At 37.2% G+C, this 22182-nt stretch overlaps 1 protein-coding gene across 10 annotated transcripts in view; it reads left to right on the top strand.

The window, feature by feature from the left end:
• The window catches only part of Pcnt (pericentrin), a 114331-nt gene extending 113641 nt beyond the window's left edge, over window positions 1–690 (top strand). For all 10 annotated transcript variants that reach the window (XM_023562101.2, XM_063224691.1, XM_063224687.1 and 7 more), the window contains one exon: window positions 192–690. In XM_023562101.2, the coding sequence (XP_023417869.1) occupies window positions 192–235 (44 nt within the window). In that variant the 3' untranslated portion in view covers window positions 236–690. The remainder of the gene's footprint in view (window positions 1–191) is intronic.
• Window positions 691–22182: the final 21492 nt, after the last annotated feature.

The raw sequence follows: 22182 nt of genomic DNA on the forward strand, positions 1-22182 counted from the left end.
TATAAATGGCTCAGCAGGAGGGAGGGCTGAATCAGTTTGGCTTCATCACTAGCTGAGCCTTTCTGTCCTGTTATAACTCATTTTTTATCAGAATTTAGATGAATTCAGTGATAGTATTTGAAAGTTAAATTATTCTTCAAAGATGTGTGAAGTCATATAACAAATTGCTATCTTATTTTTATTACATTTAGATTCTAATTCCAAGAAATCCTGTCGACAGAAGATTAAACAATGAATAAAGTCCTGTGGCGCTTAAGCTGTGACAATTCTGTTTGAGGAAAAGCTGGTTTTTCCAAGGAAAGTGCAGGGTGTGGCATAGGGTGTTCTTCACGTGCCCATGATGCCTCTCCCAAGTGCCACCAAGTGTTCTTGCCTCTACAAAGTGTGCAAAGCTAAACCAGAGCAGTTGTCTGAGACTTCAATACCTGACTCCTGCTTGACTGTTCTGTGCCGGACCATGGAGCCTCTGCCTCCTCCAGGGAGCAAGATGGAATGGCTTTCAGTTGTCTGTTTCAGTATCAGAAAAATGAAGTTTTAAAACGCACATGCAGGAAGGAAGGAATAAAATATAAGTACTGTTCCGTTGTGAATACCCTTGTGTTGGTTTTAGCTCATCCAGTTTATTCATCTCATAGGTTAAAAAAAAGTAAAATAAAACAGAATTTATGTCATACCTCCTTTAAGCCAGCAGTTTCCAATAGTCCTCAGGTCATTGTCACATCGTTACACACTGTGTCACTATACGTGGTTCCATTTCATTTCAGCACATTGCAGCCCTCATGACGGTGGCTGTGTGTCTCACTAGTATTCATACCATATGCTGACATCCATTTCAGGATCCTTTACCCAGAGATGTGCTGTGCAGGTACATGTATGTCACTTAGTGGTATATGGTCACACATGTACAGATTTACATGTGTGATTTAGTAAAATTTTTTAACACAAGAAAACCTAGTTAGTGAGTAGATGGTTATTGTTTGAAAGTTTTCATAATGAAAGATGGAGGGGAAAAAATCCCATCATGACCAACTGCAGTTTGGTATTTTATCAATCCAAGTGCAGGCTGAAAAACAGAAAGCACTCTGGGTTTTCAAACAAAGGGAATCGAATGGAAGGACTGGACTCCTCTGATGTTGAAGGTGGTGGAATGCCCCACAGAGGAGCCACTGCGGAAGTTGTCCTCTTGGTGCTGGAACTGTGAAATTGTTCTCTTAACTCGGGGGCCAGTACCGAGAGTCCCTCTGGTAAGTGGGCCCAGAGGGGACACACCAGCTGCCAGTGATGCTCACCTATCCCCCAAGAAAGATAGAAAAATCCCTGTCTGCCCTCCTGCCTCTGAGTTGCCAGATATGACTGAAGGCACTCAGCAGGCGACCAGCTCTTCTGCATTTGTTCTCAACCTTCTACCTTTGTTTCATCAGCAGGGACCTTGCCAGTAGGAGAAAGAAGATGCCCTCTGTCTTCTCCAAGGCTACAAGATGTCTACTGCAGTAGACAAGGACTGGGTCAGATGAGTTATGAATTGGTTGGTGACTGAACTAGATGTAAAGTTAATGAGCCACCAGCCCGCTCTAGAAAAGGGAAGGAGGTGAAGGAACGTGCTCAGTGCACACAAAAGTTGATCCAGTCCTTGTTTCTGTAACAAGGTACAGGCTGATATTCATCACCTTCTTTCCTTTACCCTTTCTTGGTTTTCTAGTACTCAGCTTGCACCTTGCCTGGTTAAAAGTGACCTGTACCTTCCCTCTTGAAAGAGGACTGCACTGCCTGGCCTTCAGAGGCCTTCCTTTGTCTTGTTTGACAATTAAATGTACTAAGCATCAAGTAGTGCCCAGCAGGCACTGGATTAGATCTCCTTCTCTTTGTGCATTAGTCCCCATTTTCCCCTGGAATCAACAGCATGAGCCAGTGCTAGACCCCAGGCCTGCTCAATGGTTCAGACCGTGGTCTCAGCTGCTAGTTCAGCTGGTACATGATCCTCTCTGGTGGCAGTAGCCCTCCCCTTCAGATAGCATAGCACACATGTTATGGTGGGAAGCTGCAGTTCCTCTAGGGAACCCACTTGTGGCCTCAGGGCTCCTGGGTTCCCAGCTGATGTATGCTGGTTGTAGGAGAAGTGCTCACTCAAAGCACACTGTACCTCCTGCTGCCAAGCAGTCCACTGCCCTGTCACCACCCATTTGACATTTCTGGGCAAAGGAGTTTATGCAAGACCAGGCATTCCATGGTCAGATGTCTAGGGCTACGCTTGCCATTAGAAAAGTTTTCTGGTTAGAAGCAATGATGGTGACCAAGGAATTGGAAAAGCCTACAAATGAATTGGGAATAGGAAAACATTTATATTCAGGAGTAGACAGATACATAGGGACAGCACAGCTGGAGGAACTTCACTGGTCCCTGAACTGTGTCTATGGGGCCTCCTTCCCACCCAGCCTGGATGAGTCTTATCTCTTGCTAATTTCCTTTTACATTGCTACTCAACAGCCACCAGCTGTGTGTTCCATAGTTCAATTCTTACGCTACCCAGAGTTAATACAGACCAAAAGGATGGAGACTGAATCCCACAGGACCACTGCTTCAGAGGGCAGCACGGTGGGATCCCCAGCTGTATTCATCAGCTTCTGGGTCACTAAAACCTAGTAACTTAACAACCACAACTTAAAAAGACAGATTTAATTTGGCTCACAGTTTCAGGGGACTGAGTCCATGGCTGGCTAGCTTTAAGGCAGAAACAGTTAAAGGGCATGGCCGAGCAAAGATGCTTAGTACATGGCACCTGGAAGCAGAGTAGGGTAACCGTGCCAGAGAGGGAGGTGAAAGGGACCATATATAGTGCCCAAGTTCATGCCTCCATGAATAATTCAGACATGTGAAAGTACGCTTTACTAATCTGTGCTTTGCTTAATCTGATCATACTGACAGAGAATTAATGGTCACACTGGATTACCCACAGTTCTGGCCAGCTACAAACTTGGAGGTTCTTACAGCGTCCACTTCAAGTTTGGTAATTTGCTGGAGTGTCTCAGGAAAGTGCTCTATTTGGAATTACTGTTTTACTTCAAAGGATACAATTCAAGAACAGCTAAATGGAAGACATGCAGGACAGGCATGGGTTTCTACACATCACTCACCATCCTGAAAGCTCCTTGAACTTTGCTGCTTGAGAGTTATCAATGTAATTCCAGCACTCAGGAAGCTGAGGCAAGAGGTTCGTTGTGAGTTTGAGACCAGCCTAGGATACAAAGTGAGCTAAAGGCTAGGCTGAAATGCATAGCAAGCTTCTGTCTCAAAAAGACAAAACAACAATAAAAAGTTCTTATCAAGGTTCTGTTACACAGTGAAGAATGGCCACATGACTGAACTAATGTCATAAAATGATAACATGTGAGAGGACCCAGAGGCAAAGAATATCATGCTGCACATATGCAGCACTCCATGTAATGAGGGCTTATTATGTCTGCATCCTTGATGTCTTGCTGATCATGGAGTATCCAGGGCATAATGGACACTAAGCTGCCTATTAATTACTACTCATGGGTGTGGATTCTGTTCCAGGACCTCGGAGCAAGTTAGAGGTTGCTTTTCAAATAGGTTAGAAGACGATGGCAAGATTTTGCTTTAGAGCTCTAGGGGTCTACCTTATGGGACTTATGAGGGGGACACCATCTATTTACTCAAATTACAAAGGCAGTTCAAACACTTGAGACTTACAGGCCACTGGTTTGAGAAGCAAGACAGCTTGCACCAAAGCTACAGGTCTTGTTCCCACTTAAAATTAACAGCCTAGAGTAGCACATCAACATATATGTTGTATCCAAAACCCAAATAAGCTGAGTCTTGTGGCCCTTGGTTGTAGGGAGTACAGGACTTTTCACTTTAGAAGGGTTGTGATATTCCACAGACTATTTGACACCTCCCCCCTGAATTTTGCTAAAGTGGCAGGCCCAATTTTCCATGGAATTTATCTATAAACATCTAGCACAGCTTAATAAGGACCTAGCTGTTTACTGTTTACTGTTCACTAGGACCAGTTTCCATGATTGCTTTAAGGTAGGGCAAAATGGTAGGTCTAAGCGGTCTGCTAGCTCTGCTAGATGAAACCAAGCTGATGATCTTTATTAATTGGTAATGAGAAAACATGAAAGCCAGACTACAAGTGCTGCATCTGGTACATTTCCCTCACAAAAATACGATTCTCAAATTCCATTATTACCTCCATTGTTTCTGGGCTCATACCAAGAGGTGATCCTGTTATATAACTCAAGGAATTACAAGCAAGGCCTACTATGAGAGGAAACAGCCTATCCCAAAATTCATACAACTAGGATGTAAACAGCACTATTACATCAAAACTGGAGACAGCCAAACTGCTGAAAGATTGGGGCACCTAAGTAAATGAGTTGTGATGTTCTTGGTGGCAGTGCTGCTGCTTTAGTCTCAGTCTTTGTCTGTGGCCCCGTGGAAATTTTCCAGTGACCAGCTGACAAACAAAGCACAGGTGTGCTCTGCAGGCAGCACCACACAGAATGTTGGCATTAGCCAGGAATAGGCAGTTGCTACATTACAGCAGGTTTAGTTAGGAGTGAGGTTCAGAAGAGTCAAGTTGGCAAAACTGGCTGTTTCATCAGGTGGTCCATCTCACACAAAGACTGATTTCTAAACATTTGCATGCGGGGGTGGGGGGAGAAAGTACAGCTGATTGATGACAAGAAAAAAGATCACAAGGGTCAGTTACATTTCTTGTGGAGAGTTAGTATATACATGTATGTAACATATCTAAATGCTCTTTTATCCCTTCCGTCACTCTTTGCAGAGGATTTATCTTCCTGTTTCTTATGATCTATTCTTTCTTTTGTTTTTTTGCTTATAATTTGGGTTTCTCATGTAAGAAAAAGCATGCACTATTTAAGCTAATGTGTCTGATTTATTTCACTTAATATTATGGTCTCAAGGTGCATCTATTTTCCTACAGATGACTCAACCTTCATGGCACAGTTGTACTCCATTGTGTATAAATACCATACTTTATCTGTTGCTGAACACCATGCTAGGCCATTTTCAAGATTTTGCCATTATGAATTTTCCTTCTTATAAACATGGGTATGTATGTATTTTTGTGGTATTTTTTTAAATTGGTACTGGGGATCGAACTTACGATCACGCCCTTGCAAGGCAGGTTTTTATGCCACTGAGCTAAATTCCCAGCTCCTGTATCATTGTAATATAATGTCTTCAACTCTTTCAGGAAGATAACCTAGAAGGTGGATAGCTGACTCAAATTTCTAGTTTAAGTCTTTTGCGTAGTCTAAATGATTCCCATAATGATTGTACTAGTTTATATTTGCTCCAACAATGTAGAAGGGTTCCTTTTTCCCCACAGCCTCATCAGCATTTGTTACTGTTTTGTGGATGACAGGCATTCTTTTTGGATTAAGATGAAATCTCAGGTTTTAGGGCCCAGGCCTAGGACCACTGATTTGCTCAGAGGTACAATGACAGAATAAAGCACAGACAGAACATATATTTTAGTTACAAGGGGCACAGGATGACCAAGCCCAATGACAAGCTAGGATCACGAGGCATAGTGTCTTTAGCTTTTATTAGGTGCACAGGTATGTGTGCTGGTGGGCTACAAGAAGCAGTGGGGGTGAACTGCTAATGAGTCAAGGTTTAAGAATTGAGGAACAATGTATTTTTGGAAAAATCCCATAGGAACAGATCAGGCTTAACTAGTAACCAGGCTGTCTGTTAACTGTGACCACTGAGCTAGAAACAATTTGTACCAGTCAAGTCCTCAGCTTTGAGGTACTGAAACTTTATAGGCTATTTGCTGGCCTTGGCTCTGGCAATAGACGTAAAGATTAATCTATTCCTAAGTCATCCAGGGGTCATACCACAAGTGTAGGCCTATGACAGACTCTTTTTGTGCCAATTAATATGAATTCTTGCCTACTTGTACTGTGTCAAGCAGGTTCTCAGCACTCAAGGTTATTTTAATTTATATTTCTCAAAAGGTCAGAGGGCTGGGATTTAGCTCAGTGGCACAAATGCCTATCTGGCAAGTGAAAGGTTGTGAGTTCAATCTCCAGTATAGAAAAAAACAGGGTCAGAGCTATTGAACATTTTCTTGTGAAAGGGGTCTGTTCATTTCAGTTCCTCATTTTTTGGGAGGGAGATCAGGCTTTTATTTCAGGTGTCTGCATTTATGTATTTTATTAGTACATGTAGGTAGTACGTAATGCTTACATTCATCATAGGGAGCTAGTACATGTACATACCTTTTTTTCCCTTTCATTTTCTTTCTCCTCCCTTGTTTCCCTTCTTATTTGAACTATCATCTATTTTTGTCTCTATTTGTGCTTTTGGTTTCTTACACAAGAGAAACTGCAGTATTTAAACATGCATGTCCAATTTATTTCACTTATTAAATTTGCATCCATTTACCTAAAAATGTCTCATTTATTCTTCTTTGTGGCAAAGTAGTACTTCCACTGTATATGAACACATTTTCTGTATCCATTCATCCACTGATGGACATCTGGGTTGTTTCCAAGATTTAGCTATTACAAATTGTGCTACTATAAACATGGGTGTGCATCAGTTCCTGTAGTATGATGCTTTTGACTCTTTCAGGAAGATGCCAAAAAGGGGAATAGCTGAGTCAAATGGAACCTCTAGTTTCAAATTTTGGAGGCATCTCCATACTGATCTCCACATTAGTTCCACCAGTTTACACTCTTGCCAATAGTGAAGTGTTCCTTTTTCCTTACAGTCTCATAGCATTTGTTTTTAGTTGACTCTTTTGAATGATAATAGCCATTTTTTCTGGAGTAAGTTGGAATCTTAATGTTGTATCAGGGGTCTAATTTTTTTCAGTTCTTTGTATAGTTAAAATATTAGTCCTCTCTATCCAAGAATTGCTGACAAAATTTTTTCATTCTGTAGGTTGTCCATTTTGTCCATTCCCTCAGTTCTTTCCTTTGCTGTGAAGAAACTGTAATTTGCTTTGATCCCATGTATTGATTATTGGTGTTCTTTTGCAATTGGGGCTTTGTTCAAAAAGTCCTTGCCTATGTCTGTGTCTTAAGAGATTTGTTATTGTTTCATATTCATGTTTAGATTTTCGATCCCTTTTGATTTTAGTTTCATACATAGTGAGACATGGGTCTAGATTCAATCTTTTGCATCTTTGATGTTTTGCAATGTTGGATAGCCAGTTTTCCCTAGCATCATTTGTTAAAAGAGGAAATCTCTGTAGTGTATGTCCTTGGCACACTTGTCAAAGATTAGATGACCAAATATGCCTGGGGTTGTTTCTACATCTTCTGTTCCATTGATCTATACGTCTGTTTCTGTGCCACTGCCATGCTGTTTTTTATTACTGTAGCTTTACAATAGAACTTGAAGTCTGGCCTTGTGATGCTTCTTGCTTTTCTCTTGTTGTCCAGGATTGCTTTTGCAGTTCTGGGTCTCTTTTGGTTCCATATGTATTTTAGGATTGTTTCCTGTAGTTCTGTAAGGAATGATGATGGTATTTGATTGGGACTGTGTTAAACCTGTATATCAAGCTGGGTGTGGTGCTGGATGCCTGTAATCCAAGCACTTGGGAGGCAAGGACAGAAGGATTGCTTTAAGTCTATATCTATATCTATATCTATCTATCTATCTATCTATCTATCTATCTATCTATCTATCTATCTATCTATCTCTATATATATATATAAAATCAGTTTTGGAAAGAACCATTTCCACTGTATTGCTTCTGCCTATTGAAGAACAAGGTATCTTTCCATTTTGTGATATTCTCTTCAATCTCCTTTGCAAGATTTTTATAGTTTTCATTTTAGAGCTGTTTCATGTCCTTGGTTAGGTTAATTCTCCCCCCCAATTCATTTTATTTCAAGGATATTAAAAATGAAAAGGAGGATGATGAGGAGGAAGAAAACAACAAAATTTCAAAATATGTCAATCAGGGAACAGCAATGGTACATACATTGTGCATTGTCATCCCCAAATCATTCACCTAGAGCACATCTGCATTCAGTTGTTCAAACAATACCAGCACAAATCTTTCTCTCCACTGAATTCAGAGAAATCAGTAGTACAACTATCTTAACTACTTTATTACATATATATATATATATATATATATATATATATACACATACACATTTTTTTCTTTCAGCTTCCTACACTAATGAAACAATATGGGTTAATTCTTAGACATTTTTTTTTCTTGGAGCTATTGTGAATGATTTTGTTTTCCTAATTTCTTTCTGGGTGAGTTCATTTACTGGTATACAGAAATATCATTCATTTATATGTGATTCTGTATATTGCTGCACTACTAAATTTCATTATTTTAAGAGTCTTTTAGAGTTTTGGTGGTCTTCTATGTACAGGATCATGTTACCTGCAAATAATGACACCTTGACTTCTTTTTCTGTATATACTCTTTTATTTCTTTCTCATTGGGATTGCTCTAGCTAACATTTCAAGTACTATGTTGAACAGGAGGGATGACAGTGAATATTCTTGTCTTGTTCTTGATTTTCGAGGTAAAGCTTTTAGTTTTTCATTTATTATAATGTTGACAGTGGGTGTGTTATAAATTACTCATCATATTAAGGTCTTATTTATTTTCAGGTTTTTAATTGTGAATGGATGTTGGAATTTATTAAAGGCTTTTTTTGTATTCACTGCATCGAGATGATTATGTGATTTTTGTCCTTCTGTTTGTGTTGTATTAAATTTATTGATTGGTGTATGTTTAATCATTCTTGCATCACTAGGATAGATCCTACTTGGTAATTACATATGACCTTTTTGATGATTAGTTGTATTGTTTGCCAGTATATTATTTAGGGTTTTTGCATCTGTGTTCATTAGAGATTGGCTGTAGTTCTCTTTTCTAATTGAATCTTTTGGTTTTGAATATCAGAGTCATATTAGCTTCCCAGAATAACTCTGGGAGACTCATTTGCTTTCACCTGCATTAAAAAGTTTGAAGGGTACTGAGATTAGATCTTCCCTGAAGTTCTTAAAGAATTCAGTGGTAAATCCATCAGATACTAGGCTTTTCTCAGCTGACAAGTTTTTATTAATGTTTCAATTTCATAGTCTGTTATTGGATTATGCAAGTTTTTATATCTTACAGGTTCAGTTTTGCTCATTATGTATCTAGGAGTCCTGAGATTGTAGCTCAGCTGCATAGTGCCTGCCTTGCAAGTGTGAGGTCCTGAGTTTGATTCCTAGTACCAAAAGATATAGTATATATATAAAAATCTATTTCTTCTAAATTCTCATTTATTGAAGTATAAGTTTTAGAAGTAGTTACTAATAGTCTTCTGGATTTTGGTGGTGTCCATTGATTTTTTAATTTCTAACTGCATTGATTTGTGTCTTTTATCCTTTTTTGGTGAGAGTAACTAAGGGTTTATTAATTTGGACAATTAGTGCTTTGATTCGCTGATTCTTTGTATTGTTCTTTTAGTCTCAGTTTCATTAATTTCTGCTCTGATCTTTATACTTCCCTTCCTTATGGTAGCTTTGGGTTTGTTCTTGTTTTTCAAGGATATTGAGGTGCATTATTAGGTTATTTTGCTGTGCTTCTTTGCTTTGTTTTGTTTTTTTAATGGGCACTTACTGCTATAAACTTTCCCCTTTCCATAGGTTTTGCTATGTTGTATTGCCATAATCATTTGTTTCTAGGAACTGCCTAATTTTGTCCTTGAGTTCTATAATGCATTGGTTCTTCAAGAGTGTTGTTTCATTTCCATGTGTTTGCATAATTTCTGGTGTTTCATTTGCCAGATTTCTAGTTTCATTGCATTATTATCTGATAATATACATGGGATAATTTTGATTCTTTTATACTGAATCAAGTATGTTTTATAGGAAAGTATGGGGGTCTATTTTGGACAAAGTTCTGTGCTGCTAAGAAGAATGTGTGTACTCTTATTGTTGGGTGCAGCACTATAGATAGCTAAATTCGTTTGTTCAATGGTTTGCTTCAACTCTGACATTTCTGTGTTTTATTTTTGTCTAGTGATCTAGACAAAAAAGTTAAAGAACTGCAGTGAAGTACTGAGTTACCTCACTATAATTATGTTGATGTTTGCCTGTTTTCATCTACTAGTGTTTATGAAGTTCAATGCACTTTTATTGAGGGTACGTATGTTTATAATTATTACCTTTTCCTGTAGAATTGTTCCCTTATGTAGTGATCTTCTTTGCCTCTTTTGACAAATTTTGGCTTAAAGTCTAATTTGTCTAAAAGTAGAATAACTACTTCTGCTTATTTTCAGTTTTCCATTGCATGGAATATTATTTTCTATCTTTTGCTTTTTTTAGTGTATGAATTTCTTTTGTGACTAAATGTGTTTCTTGTAAAAGTGTATCATTGGATTTTGTTTCTTGACATCTTTTTCCAATCTTAGTTAGGGAACTGAAACCATTCACATTGAGTTATTATTGAAAAGTATTAATTTCTTCCTGTCATTGTCTTAGTTTCCTGATGATGATTCCCTTTTGCTAACTGTTCACCCTACCTGCTGTATACATTCTATTAGGTTTTTTGGCATTGTTGGCTTCATTGTCTCTTTCTAGGATGTCCTTGAGAATTTTTGGAGTGCTGGTTTGATAGTAATGAATTCTTTAAGGTTCTCTTTGTCGTGGAAAGACCTTATTTCTCCATCAGTTTTGAAAGAATTTTTTGGGATATACTGTGTGGTTTGAAAGGTGCTTTCTTTTAGGGCTGGAAATACTGCTGTAAGATTTCCTAGGTTTTTAGGTTTTGTGTTGAGAAGTCTGTTGTAATTGTAGGGGTTAACATTTATAAATGGTACACTGCATTTCTCTAACAGTCTTTCTGATTTTGCCCTTGATTTGGACGTCTAGGGTTTTGGTTATGCTATGTTGCGAAGTTCTTTTTGATTTTGGCTACTTGAGGTTCTATGTGTCTCATTAATCTGTATGTTAAATAATTTCTCCACATTTCAAAAGCTTTGTGCTATTACTGTATTCTATTTTTTATTTAAAAAGGGTAAAACTAAACAAAACAGAATAAAGCTGATCAGAAGAAAACAATGTAGGTGATACAGATTTCAAAGCAAGACAACAGGAAATCTACAGTGGCTACCATAATGTGCCTTGTTTTCTTCTAAATAGTTGTCTACATCTTCACACACAGTGAATTCATACAAAACCAAATAGTATAAAACTGATCAGAACAGAGTAATGAAGGCATTACAGGCCTTCAGAACCAGACAATAGGAAAATCAACAATGGCTACCATAATGTCCCTTATTCTCTTCAAAATAGCTGAACATACATTCATGTATGCTGAAATTAAACAATACAAAACAGACTAAAACCACTCTGAATAAAGAATACAAGCATTTCATAGTATAACAATAGGGAATCAACAGTAGATACCATAATATCTCTTTTTCTTCAGACTAGCTGTTCATTTCATCATGCATAATATAATCAATTCTCCTGTGTAGAAGTTCTAGGCATGTATAAGCCTCTACGTGCATACCTATCCTTTATGTATTGCAGGGGAAAACAAAACAAAACAAAATAAGATTACTAGAAAAACAAGAAACAAAAAAGACAAATTACATTAGCCATGAGCCCAAAACTGATGATATACGCCTCAAAACAAGGTGGTAGGAACATAACTAAGGTGGTAATTTTACATAGTGATCTTCAAAAGTTTCTCAGATCGCCAGACACAAACATGCAAAATTGTTCCAATCCTATGAATATTAACTGTTTGGTTCCACCAACTTACACAATTTGTAGCACAATCATCTTAGCTACCCTAAATGTGTTTATACAAATTTAATTTTTCTTTTCCCTTCCTTTTTATTTTTCCTTTTTCCCTGAGATGTTATTTTCCCCTCTTTGAGCAGATTCTTACCCTTTCACTGTATTTATTGAGGATTTTGTATCTTATGTACTTACCACTTTTTACACTAGGGAAACAATACGGTGTTTACACATGGGAGATTGATTTATTTCACCATGAGTATGGTTTCAAGTTGCATCCATTTACTTATAAATATCTCAATGTGATCATTCTTGGTAGCTGAGTAGTACTCCATTGTATAAAAATACCCCACTGTTTTTATCCATTCCTCAGTTGATGGGCATTAAGATTGTTTTCAAGATCTGGCTATTACAAATTGTGCTGCTATAAACATGATGCACATATATCACTGTGATATATTGATATATTTCACTTCTTCTGAGAATATGCTCTGAAGTGGAAATGCGGGGTCAAATGGGACTTCCAATCCCAGCATTTTAAGGAACCTCCACAGTGGTTGCAGCAGTCTACAATCCCACCAAGAGTGCAGAAGAGTTCTTTTTTCCCCACAGTCTCTCCAGCATTTGTTGTTGGTAGTTTTCTTTATCCTGGCCTTTTTTCTGGAGAGAGATATAATGTCAATGTAGATTTATTTTGCATTTCTCTAATGACCAGTGATGCTGAACATTTTCATTTATTTGCCATTTGTATTTATCTAAGAACTGTATTCACCTCTGATGCCCACTTTAGATTGGGTCTTTGAATTTCAGAGGTCTGATTTTTAAAAATTCTTTATAAGTTCTAGGCAAAAGTCCTTTGAGGGAAGAGTTGACTCATATTTTTTCAAAATTCATGGAGTTCCTTTTTACTCTGTTGGAGATTTCTTTCAACATGCAAAAACGTTTTAATAACATGAGGTCCCTGTTACTGATTCTGGGAACTATTTCCCGTGCAGTTTGATTTTTGTTCATAAATTCGCTACCTATGCCTCTGTCTTCAAGATATCTACCAACTTTATCTTCCCCAGCAGATTTGGTGTTTGTGTTTTAATATTTAGATCTTTGATCCATTTAGACTTTAGTTTTAGTACATGGTGATGGGCATGGGTATAGTTTTTTTTTTTTTTTTTTTTTTGTACCAGGGAACAAACTCATGACTGCATGCTTGCAAAACAGGCACTTATGCCACTGAGCGAAATCCCCAGCCCCTAGTTTTAGTTTTTGGTATATGGAGAGCCAGTTTTTTTTAGCACCTCTTATTAAAGAGACTATCTTTCTTCCAGTGAATATGTTTGGCACCTTTATCAAAGATAAAGTGGCTGAGTGTGTTTGTAGTTGTAGTTTTATCTTCTAATCTATTCCATTGATCTTCAGGTCTATTTTTATTTCAGTACCATGCTGATTTTTTTACAGTAGCTTTGTAGTGTAACTTAAAAGTCAGGGATTGTGATGCTTCCTGCCTGGCATTTGTTGTTCAGAATTGCCTTTGCTATGCTAGGTCTTTTCTGTTTCTGGATGAATTCTAGGAGTGATTTCTCTAGATCTGTGAGGTATGTTAGTGGTATTTTGATTGAGATTGCATTAAATCTTTATAACAATTTTGGGAGAATGGCCATTTTCATGATATTTATCCTATCCATGAACAAGGAATGTCTTTCAATTTTCTGAGATCCTCTTCAATTTCTTTTTTCATGGCATTATGATTTTCCCTAAATAGATCTTTTACTTCTTTTGTTAGATTCATTAAGTATTTCATTTTTTTGGATGCTATTATGAAGGGTGTGGCTTCTCATTTCTCTCTCAGTGAGTTTGTTGTTTATAGGAATGCTATTGATTTTTGAGTGTTGACTTTGTATCCAGTGACATTACTGAATTTAGTTATTATAAGGAGTCTTTTAATGGAGTTTGGGGGTCTTATATATAGAGTATCATGTCATCTGCAAATAATGATAATTTAAATTCTTTTCCTATTCTTGCTCCTTTTTTGCCTCTCCCTTGTCTAATTGTTCTGGCTAGTATTTCCAGTACTATATTGAATAGGAGTGGTGATGATGGACACCCTAGCCTTGTTCCTGATTTTAGAGTAAAGAGTTTCAGTTTTTGGTCATTTAACATGATGTTGGCTGTTGGTTTGTCATAAATGGCTTTTATTGTATTGAAGTAAAGACCATCTATTTCAATTTTCTGTAAGGTTCTACCATGAATGTTGGACCTTATTCCAAAGCTTTTTCTGCATCTATAGAAATGATTATGTGATTCTTATTTTTAGCTATATTGATATGATGGATTATATTTATTGATTTGCATATGTTGAACCATTCTTGCATTCCGGGGATGAATCCCACTTGCTCATGGTATATAAACTTCTTGATTATTTGCTGCATTCTGTTTGCCAATATTTTATTGAGAATCTGCCTCTATCTTCATTAGGGAGACTGGCCTGTAGTTCTCTTTTTCGGGTCGGTCTTTCTCTGGTTTTGGTATTATAGTAATATTTGCTTCCAGGAATGAGTTAGGGAGAATTGCTTCCCTTTCAATTTCATTGTCTTCTTTGAATTTCTTGTAGACTATGGCAGTGAATCTGTCTGAACATGGGCTGTTCTTTGTTGGTAAGGTTTTAATTACATTTTCAATTTCATTAAATGAAATTGCGTTATTTGGCAGTTTTATATCTTCTTGATCCAGCTTTGGTAATTCATATGTTTTTAAACTATCTGTGCATTTCTTCTGTGTTATCAAGCCTATGAGAGTAGAGGTTTTCAAAATAGGTTTTGGTGATCTTCTGTATTTCCACAGGGTCTGTAGTTGATTTCACCCTTTTCATTCCTTATTGCATGAATTTGAATTTTTTTCCTTTTTAAAATAAGGTTGACTAGGGGCTTATCAATTTTATTTATTCTTTCAAAGAACCAACTCTTTGATTCATTGATTCTTTGTATTATTTTCTTAGTGTCTATTGCATTGATTTTTACTCTGATCTTTGTAATTTCCTCCCTTCTTTTGGCTTTGGGCTTGACTTGTTCTTCTTTTTCTGGAGGTTTGAGGTGTAGTATCAGTTTGTTTATTTGTGTTTGATCTGTTTTCCTGATGTGGGAATTCTTGGCAATTAATTTTCCTTTGAGGACTGCTTTCACTGCATCCACAGGTTCTGGTAAGTTGTGTTTTCATTTGCTTATAGATATTGTTTCATTTCTTCTTTCCTTTTCTTTATGACTCAGTGATTGCTCAGGAGTGTATTATTAAATTTCCATGTTTGTGGGGTTTTTGCGGTGCCTTTTGTCATTAATTTCTAGTTTCATGGTGCTATGATCCAGTAACATGCATGGGATAATTTAAATTCTGTTGCATTTACTTAAGCATGTTCTGTTGACTATTATATGGTCTATTTTAGAGAATGTCCCATGTGGTGCTGAGAATGTATATTCTGATGTTGCTGGGTGGAACATTCTATGTATGGCCACCAAGTCCATTTGTTCACAGGTGTGATTAAGTTCTTTCTTTGCAGATTTTCTGTCTAGTTGATCTCTTTGTGTCAATGGGTGTTAAGGTGTCCCATTTTTTTTTATTTAAGAGGAAAAAGAGAAAAACATAAAACAAAACAAAGCGGTGTAAGGGTACACGTAATACAGAACTCCAAAAAAAAAAAAAAAACATAACAGTAAGAAATCACCTGTTAATAGATTACATATTATCATCTTGAAAATAGTTGCTCAAATCACAGTATCAAAGAATACAAGGTGGACATTCAAACAGGGAGACTGCAAACAGCTGTGTTCAATGATCCAAAAACATTGATATAGTCAGCTATTTAACACCCCTAAACACACTTGCTATTATATTCGTTAGAGCTCTTTTTCTTTTTTTTTTCTTTTTTTTCCCCTCTCTTTTTTACAACAAAATTTACACATTTTGGATTTTATTACTCCTTAGTGCATATTACTTTTTGGGGGGGGGGGAGAGAATACAGTCAAATATGGCAAAACAAAGCTGTCAGTCAAAACCAAGGATAGACATAGCACATGGTGTAGAAGAGTACAAGGTTATCAACAATGGTTATTAACATTGTCTCTTGTTTCCTTAAAAAGAATTCTCTATCTCATTAGATATTATAAAGTTGGACAAAACAGTAGAGAACAAGACCAATAAAACTTAGGCATTGAAAACATCACAGGACTTCCAAAGAAGACAATAGTCAAACCAGAATGGGTATCTTAGTGAATCTTATTGCCTTCAAAGTAGTTGCCTATATCTTCAAACTTGATACTATCATACAGAATGGAACAGAGTCTAATCAGTCAAAACAAGATCGTGGGAGTATTACAGGACTTCAAAACAAGTTAATAGGAAATCAAAAAGAGTTACTATTTATATATCCTAATTTTTAAAATTTTTTCTTTAATTAAGAGAAACATAAGAAATGAGTAAATAATTTTTTTTAAAAGAATAAGGGGGAGATTGAGATAAAACAGGACATAACAATATAACAATAGAGGTCAAAGCATGACTGTTTCAGCAACCTAGTACTTCACCACCATATAACCCGACTTAATAGTAGTTACCATAGTGTCTGTCTTTTTCCTTGAAATATTTGGATAAAACTTCATATACTCTAGCTTCAAATATTTCCATATCAAGAAGCCCAGAATAAAGCCTTTCTAATTAATGACTGAAAACTTTACAAGGCTTCAGGGCCACCTAATGGGGAATCATGATTACCACATATTTTTATATATTTGAATCATTACTTACATTAGGGAAACTATTCGGTATTCACACATGCGAGATTGATTTATTTCACTTATGAGTATGGTTTCAAGCTGCGCCCATTTATTGATAAATATCTCAATGTGATCCTTCTTTATAGCTGAATAATATTCCATTGTATAGAAATACCACAACTTTTTAATCCATTCCTCAGTTGATGGACACTTGGGTTGTTTCCAAGATCTGGCGATTACAAATTGTGCTGCTACAAACATAGGTGCACATATATCACTGTGGTATGATGCTTTCAGTTCTTCTGGGAATATGCCTAGAAGTGGAATAGCTGGAATAAATGGGATTTCCAGTCCCAACTTTTTGAGAAATCTCCAGACAGATCTCCACAAAGGCTGTACCAGTCTACACTCCCACCAGCAGTGCAGGAGAGTGCCTTTTTCCCCACAGCCTCTCCAGCATTTGTTGTTGGTTTTCTTGATCCTGGCCATTCTTTCAGGAGTGAGATGGTATCTCAGTGTGGTTTTAATTTGCATTTCTCTAATGACCAATGATGATGAGCATTTTTTCATGTATTTATTTGCCATTTGCATTTCTTCATCTGAGAATTGCGTATTCATCTCAGATGCCCATTTTTGGATTGGATCTTTGAATTTTGGAGGTCTGAGTTTCTTTAATTCTTTATATGTTTTAGACAAGAGGCCCTTGTCTGAGAGAGAGTTCACTAAAATCTTTTCCCAGTTTGTGGGTTTTCTTTTCACTATGCTGGAGATTTCTTTTGACATGTAGAAACTTTTTAATAAGAAGTGGTCCCAGGTGTGGAGGCTGGACCCCGCGCCATTGGAAGCCGCGATTTGGATTTCCCGCCGCGCGGCGGCTGGCTGCCTCTACAGTGACTCGGCAAGGAGAGAGACGCGCAGAAGCTCTGAGAACGGCAATCTGCGAACGGCAGGGAGGCGTGCACTGACTTGTGGTGAGGTGAGTGAGAGAAACTGACACTCTACCACAGTTTGACTCCAGCAGAGGACTTTCTGGGCCCGAGCAGTCCTGCGGGAGCAGGGCACGGTGGCGACTCCAGCCAAACATCCCCCTCTCGGGCGGGATTGGTGAAAAGTGCCTGGCCTGCGTGACGCTGCCGGCGGACCTGGTAGGCTGTCCCAATCCAGATCCCAGAACCTGACGGTGGCCGGGAGGGGAGACGCGTAGGCTGCCTGGTCCGTAACTCCCTGGTGCACAGCTGTGAGCGGGAACACCTAAACGGCGCAATACAATCAGGCTGTGGCTGACTGGGAGAGAAGCTGGGCCTCTTATATAAGCTTGCATATATAAGGAACAGAGAAGAAGAGGCAGCATGGGAAGAGGCAGCAACAAGAAAGGCTCCTCGGCCCCCAATTCTGAGAAACAGGCAATAGCAGACACTGCACCAATACACATAAGGCACCATATAGAGAGCCTCATAGACCAATTCAGGAATGAAGTTATCAACGACCTGAAGCTAGAAGTATGCAGAATAGTTAGAGAAATGCTAAGTACCACCCAAGAAAAAACAGGTGGTGGAATGGAAGAACAGAAAAAAAGGGGAGAATTGTTTGATGGAGAAAACAGAGAAAGCATAGAATACGTGAAGCAGGTTCAAAGGGACTACCAAGATACTAAGAAGTCTATCGAAGACTGGCATAACAGCTTGAAAGAAACTAAGGACAGACTATCTGAACTGGAGGGCAGACTTGTAATATGGGAGAATGAAATGAAAAACTTCTTAAAAATAACAAAGAAACAAACAGCAATAATACAAAGACAAGAAGATGATAAGAGGATCCATAACTTAAGGATTAAGAACATAAAAGAAGTAGGGACACAAACAAGTGAATTACAAAAGCTACTCACAGAAATAATCCAGGAGAATTTTCCTAATTTAGCAAAAGGTAAAGATACTCAGATGTATGAGGCATACAGGACCCCAGCTACCTACAACCCTAACAGAGAAACACCCAGGCATATAATAATAAAAATTCCAGAAATTCAATACAAGAACAGAATATTAAAAGCTGTCAGAGACAAGAAACAGACCACTTACAAGGGAACACCCATCAGAATCAGCAGATTTCTCTGCACAAACCATCAAATCACGAAGAGCGTGGGGGGAAATAATTCAAGCTTTGAAAGATAATAATCTCCAGCCAAGTTTGAGATATCCTGCACAACTGTCCCTGGAAATTGATGGAAAAACAAGGTGCTTCCAGGATAAAGAGGAACTGGGGGAATTTGCAACCACCAATTCAACTCTACAGAGAGTATTGCAGGATATTCTAAAAAAAAGAAAAATACAAAGAATCCAGAAATAATGGCAGAGAGGCCACAACGAATGGAGCAGAGAACAAAGTGAAGAAGACAAACTGACAGCTACTGACAGAAAAAGAGCTCAACAGAAATGAGGCAGAGAAGATTGGATGATAGGAACAGCTATTTTGGAGAAAATGACATCTTAATAGGTAATACTGATTTAGTATCATCTTGTTTTGAAGTCTCATCTAGCTTTTGTCCTTCTGTCTCCAATGGTCTAAATAGGCTGTATCTTATTGGATTTTATTATGTACGATAGTATAAGCAAAAACCTTTTAAAGACAAGGAGATTATACAGAAACCATTATTCATTTTCTGTTAGTCGATTCTAAATACTCTGGAATGCTGTCATTCTCTTGAATGGTTTTACATTGTTTTGATATACTTAATGCTACAGTATACGAAGTTGTACTCAAGGATTTCAAAGAAAGAGACAATATGGTAACTACTTTTAGGTTAGGATTATCTGGTGGTGAAACACTATTCTGCTTAAATGGTTATGTTTTGATCTGCGCTGTTTCGTTGTTATGCCCTCTTTTATCTCAATCTCCACTCCATTATTTACTTTTTTATCTTTATCCTTTTAATTAAAGGAAAAAAATAGCAGGATATATTATAGTAACCCACTTTGACTTTTCATTACCTTGATTTAAAGCCCTGTATTACTCTCATCATCTGGTTTTTAACTGATGTTCCCCTATTCTGTTTTGCTGGATAGTATCAGGTTCGAAAGTTTAGGCATCAGCTGTGAAGATAATGAGATTCATTATGACGCCCATTCTTGTTGACTTTTATCTACTTTTGAAGACCTATAATGTCTCCAATGTTTTGGTTTTGTCGGTTTTATTCTTTACTGTTTTGTTCAATTGTATTATAACTAACGATATAGGCAATTCTATTAGAGATAGCGGGAGGCATTATGGTAACCACTGTTGATCACCTTGTATTATGTTTTTACATTATCTATTATGTCCACCCTTTTGACTTGACCGATTCTGTTCTGTTATGTCACATTTGGTTTTACTCTCTTCCAAAAAAGTAATAAGAACCGTGGGAGCAATGAAACCCAAAATGTGTAATAGTCATGGTACAAAAGAGAGGAAAAGAAAGTGCTCCAAACTATATAACTGCATGTATATTTAAGTGTGTGAGATAGAAAATGATATCACAGAGTTTTATTGGATCAATGAACAGAACTGTTTGCAGTATCATTGATGGAATGTCCACTTTACAAGCTTTAATTTTGTGACTTGAACAATTATTTCTAAGATGACAATATGTAATCCATTAACTAGTGATTTCCTACTGTTCATTTTTTTTTCTGTAAATCTGTATAACTTGTACACGTTCCCTGCTTTTTTTTTCTTTTCTCCTTAAATAAAATTAAAAAAAAAAAAGAAGTGGTCCCAGTTATTGATTCTGGGAAGTATTTCCCATGCGGTTTGAATCCTGTTCATGAATTCTTTACCTACTCCTATGTCTCCAAGGTTTCTACCTAATTTGTCTTCCAATAGATTTAGTGTTTCTGTTTTAATATTCAGATCTTTGACCCATTTAGATTTTAATTTAGTACATGGTGATAGACATGGGTCTAGCTTTAGTTTTCAGCAAATGGAGAGCCAGTTTTTCCAGCACCATTTATTAAAGAGACTGTCGTTCTTCCAGTGAACCTGCTTGGCTCCTTTATCAAAGATAAAGTGGTTGAGTGTGTTTGTAGTTGTTGTTGTATCTTCTAATCTACTCCACTGATCTTCGGCTCTGTTTTGATTCCAATACCATGTTGATTTTACTAGTGTTGCTTTGTAGTATAACTTTAAGTCAGGGATTGTGATGCCTCCTGCTTTGTCTTTGCTGCTTAGAATTGCCTTTGCGATTCTAGGTCTCTTCTGGTTCCAGATAAAATTTAGGAGTGATTTCTCTAGATCTATAAGGTATGTTGATAGTATTTCTATTGGGATTGCATTGAATCTGTATAAGAGTTTTGGGAGAATGGCCATTTTCACAATGTTTGTTCTTCCTATCCATGAGCAAGGGATGTCTTTCCATTTTCTGAGATCATCTTCAATTTCCTTTTTCAGTGTATTATAATTTTCACTGTATAAGTCTTTCACTTCTTTTGTAAGAGTAATTCCTAAATATTTCATTTTTTTGCTTGCTAATGTGAATAGTCCAGTTTCTCTTATTTCCCTCTCTGTAATTTTGTTGTTCGTGTATAGGAATGCTATTGATTTCTGAGTATTGATTTTGTATCCAGCCACATTACTGAATTTATTTATTGTATCTAAGAGTCTTTCAATGGAGTTTAGGGGGTCTTCTATGTAGAGTATCATGTCATCTGCAAACAATGATAATTTAACTTCTTCTTTTCCTATATTTACCCCTTTTATTTCTCTTTCTTGCCTAATTGCTCTGGCTAGTACTTTCAGTACTATATGAAATAGGAGTGGTGATAGAGGACATCCTTGTCTTGTGCCCGATTTTAAAGTAAAGGCTTTCAATTTTTGGCCATTTAGTATGATGCTGGCTGTTGGTTTGTCATAAATGGCCTTTATTATATTGAGGACCATTTATTCCAATTTTCTGTAAAGTTCTTATCATGAATAAGTGCTGGACCTTATTGAAGGCTTTTTCTGCATCTATAGAAATGATCATGTGATTCTTATTTTTGGCTTTATTGATATGGTGGATTACATTTATTGATTTGCGTATGTTGAACCATCCTTGCATTCCTGGGATGAATCCCACTTGGTCATGGTGTATAATCTTCTTGATGATTTGCTGGATCCTATTTGCCAATATTTTATTGAGAATTTTTGCATCTGTGTTCATTAGGGAGATCGGTCTATAGTTCTCTTTTATAGTTGGGTCTTTCTCAGGTTTTGGTACTAGAGTAATATTTGCTTCCAGGAATGACTTAGGAAGGATTGCTTCCCTTTCAATTTCATTGAATAGTTTGAGGAGTGTCAGCATTAGGTCTTCTTTGTATTTCTTGTAGTATTCTGCAGTGAATCCATCTGGGCCTGGGCTCTTCTTGGTGGGTAAGGACTTAATTACATTTTCAATTTCATTAGCAGAGATTGGGTTATTCAACAGTTTTACATCCTCTTGATCTAGCTTTGGTACTTCATATGCTTCTAAGAATCTGTCTATTTCTTCTGTGTTATCAAACTTTTGAGAGTAGAGGTTTTCAAAATAGGTGTTGATGATCCTCTGTATTTCTATTGGGTCTGTAGTGATTTCTCCTTTTTCATTTCTTATTGCATGAATTTGAGCTTTTTCTTCCCTTTTTTAAATAAGGTTGGCTAGGGA

This window comes from Cavia porcellus, unplaced genomic scaffold (assembly GCF_034190915.1).
Source record: "Cavia porcellus strain 051 isolate PalLab524CR breed Dunkin Hartley unplaced genomic scaffold, mCavPor4.1 scaffold_15, whole genome shotgun sequence".
In the NCBI taxonomy this organism is placed as follows: Eukaryota; Metazoa; Chordata; class Mammalia; order Rodentia; family Caviidae; genus Cavia; species Cavia porcellus.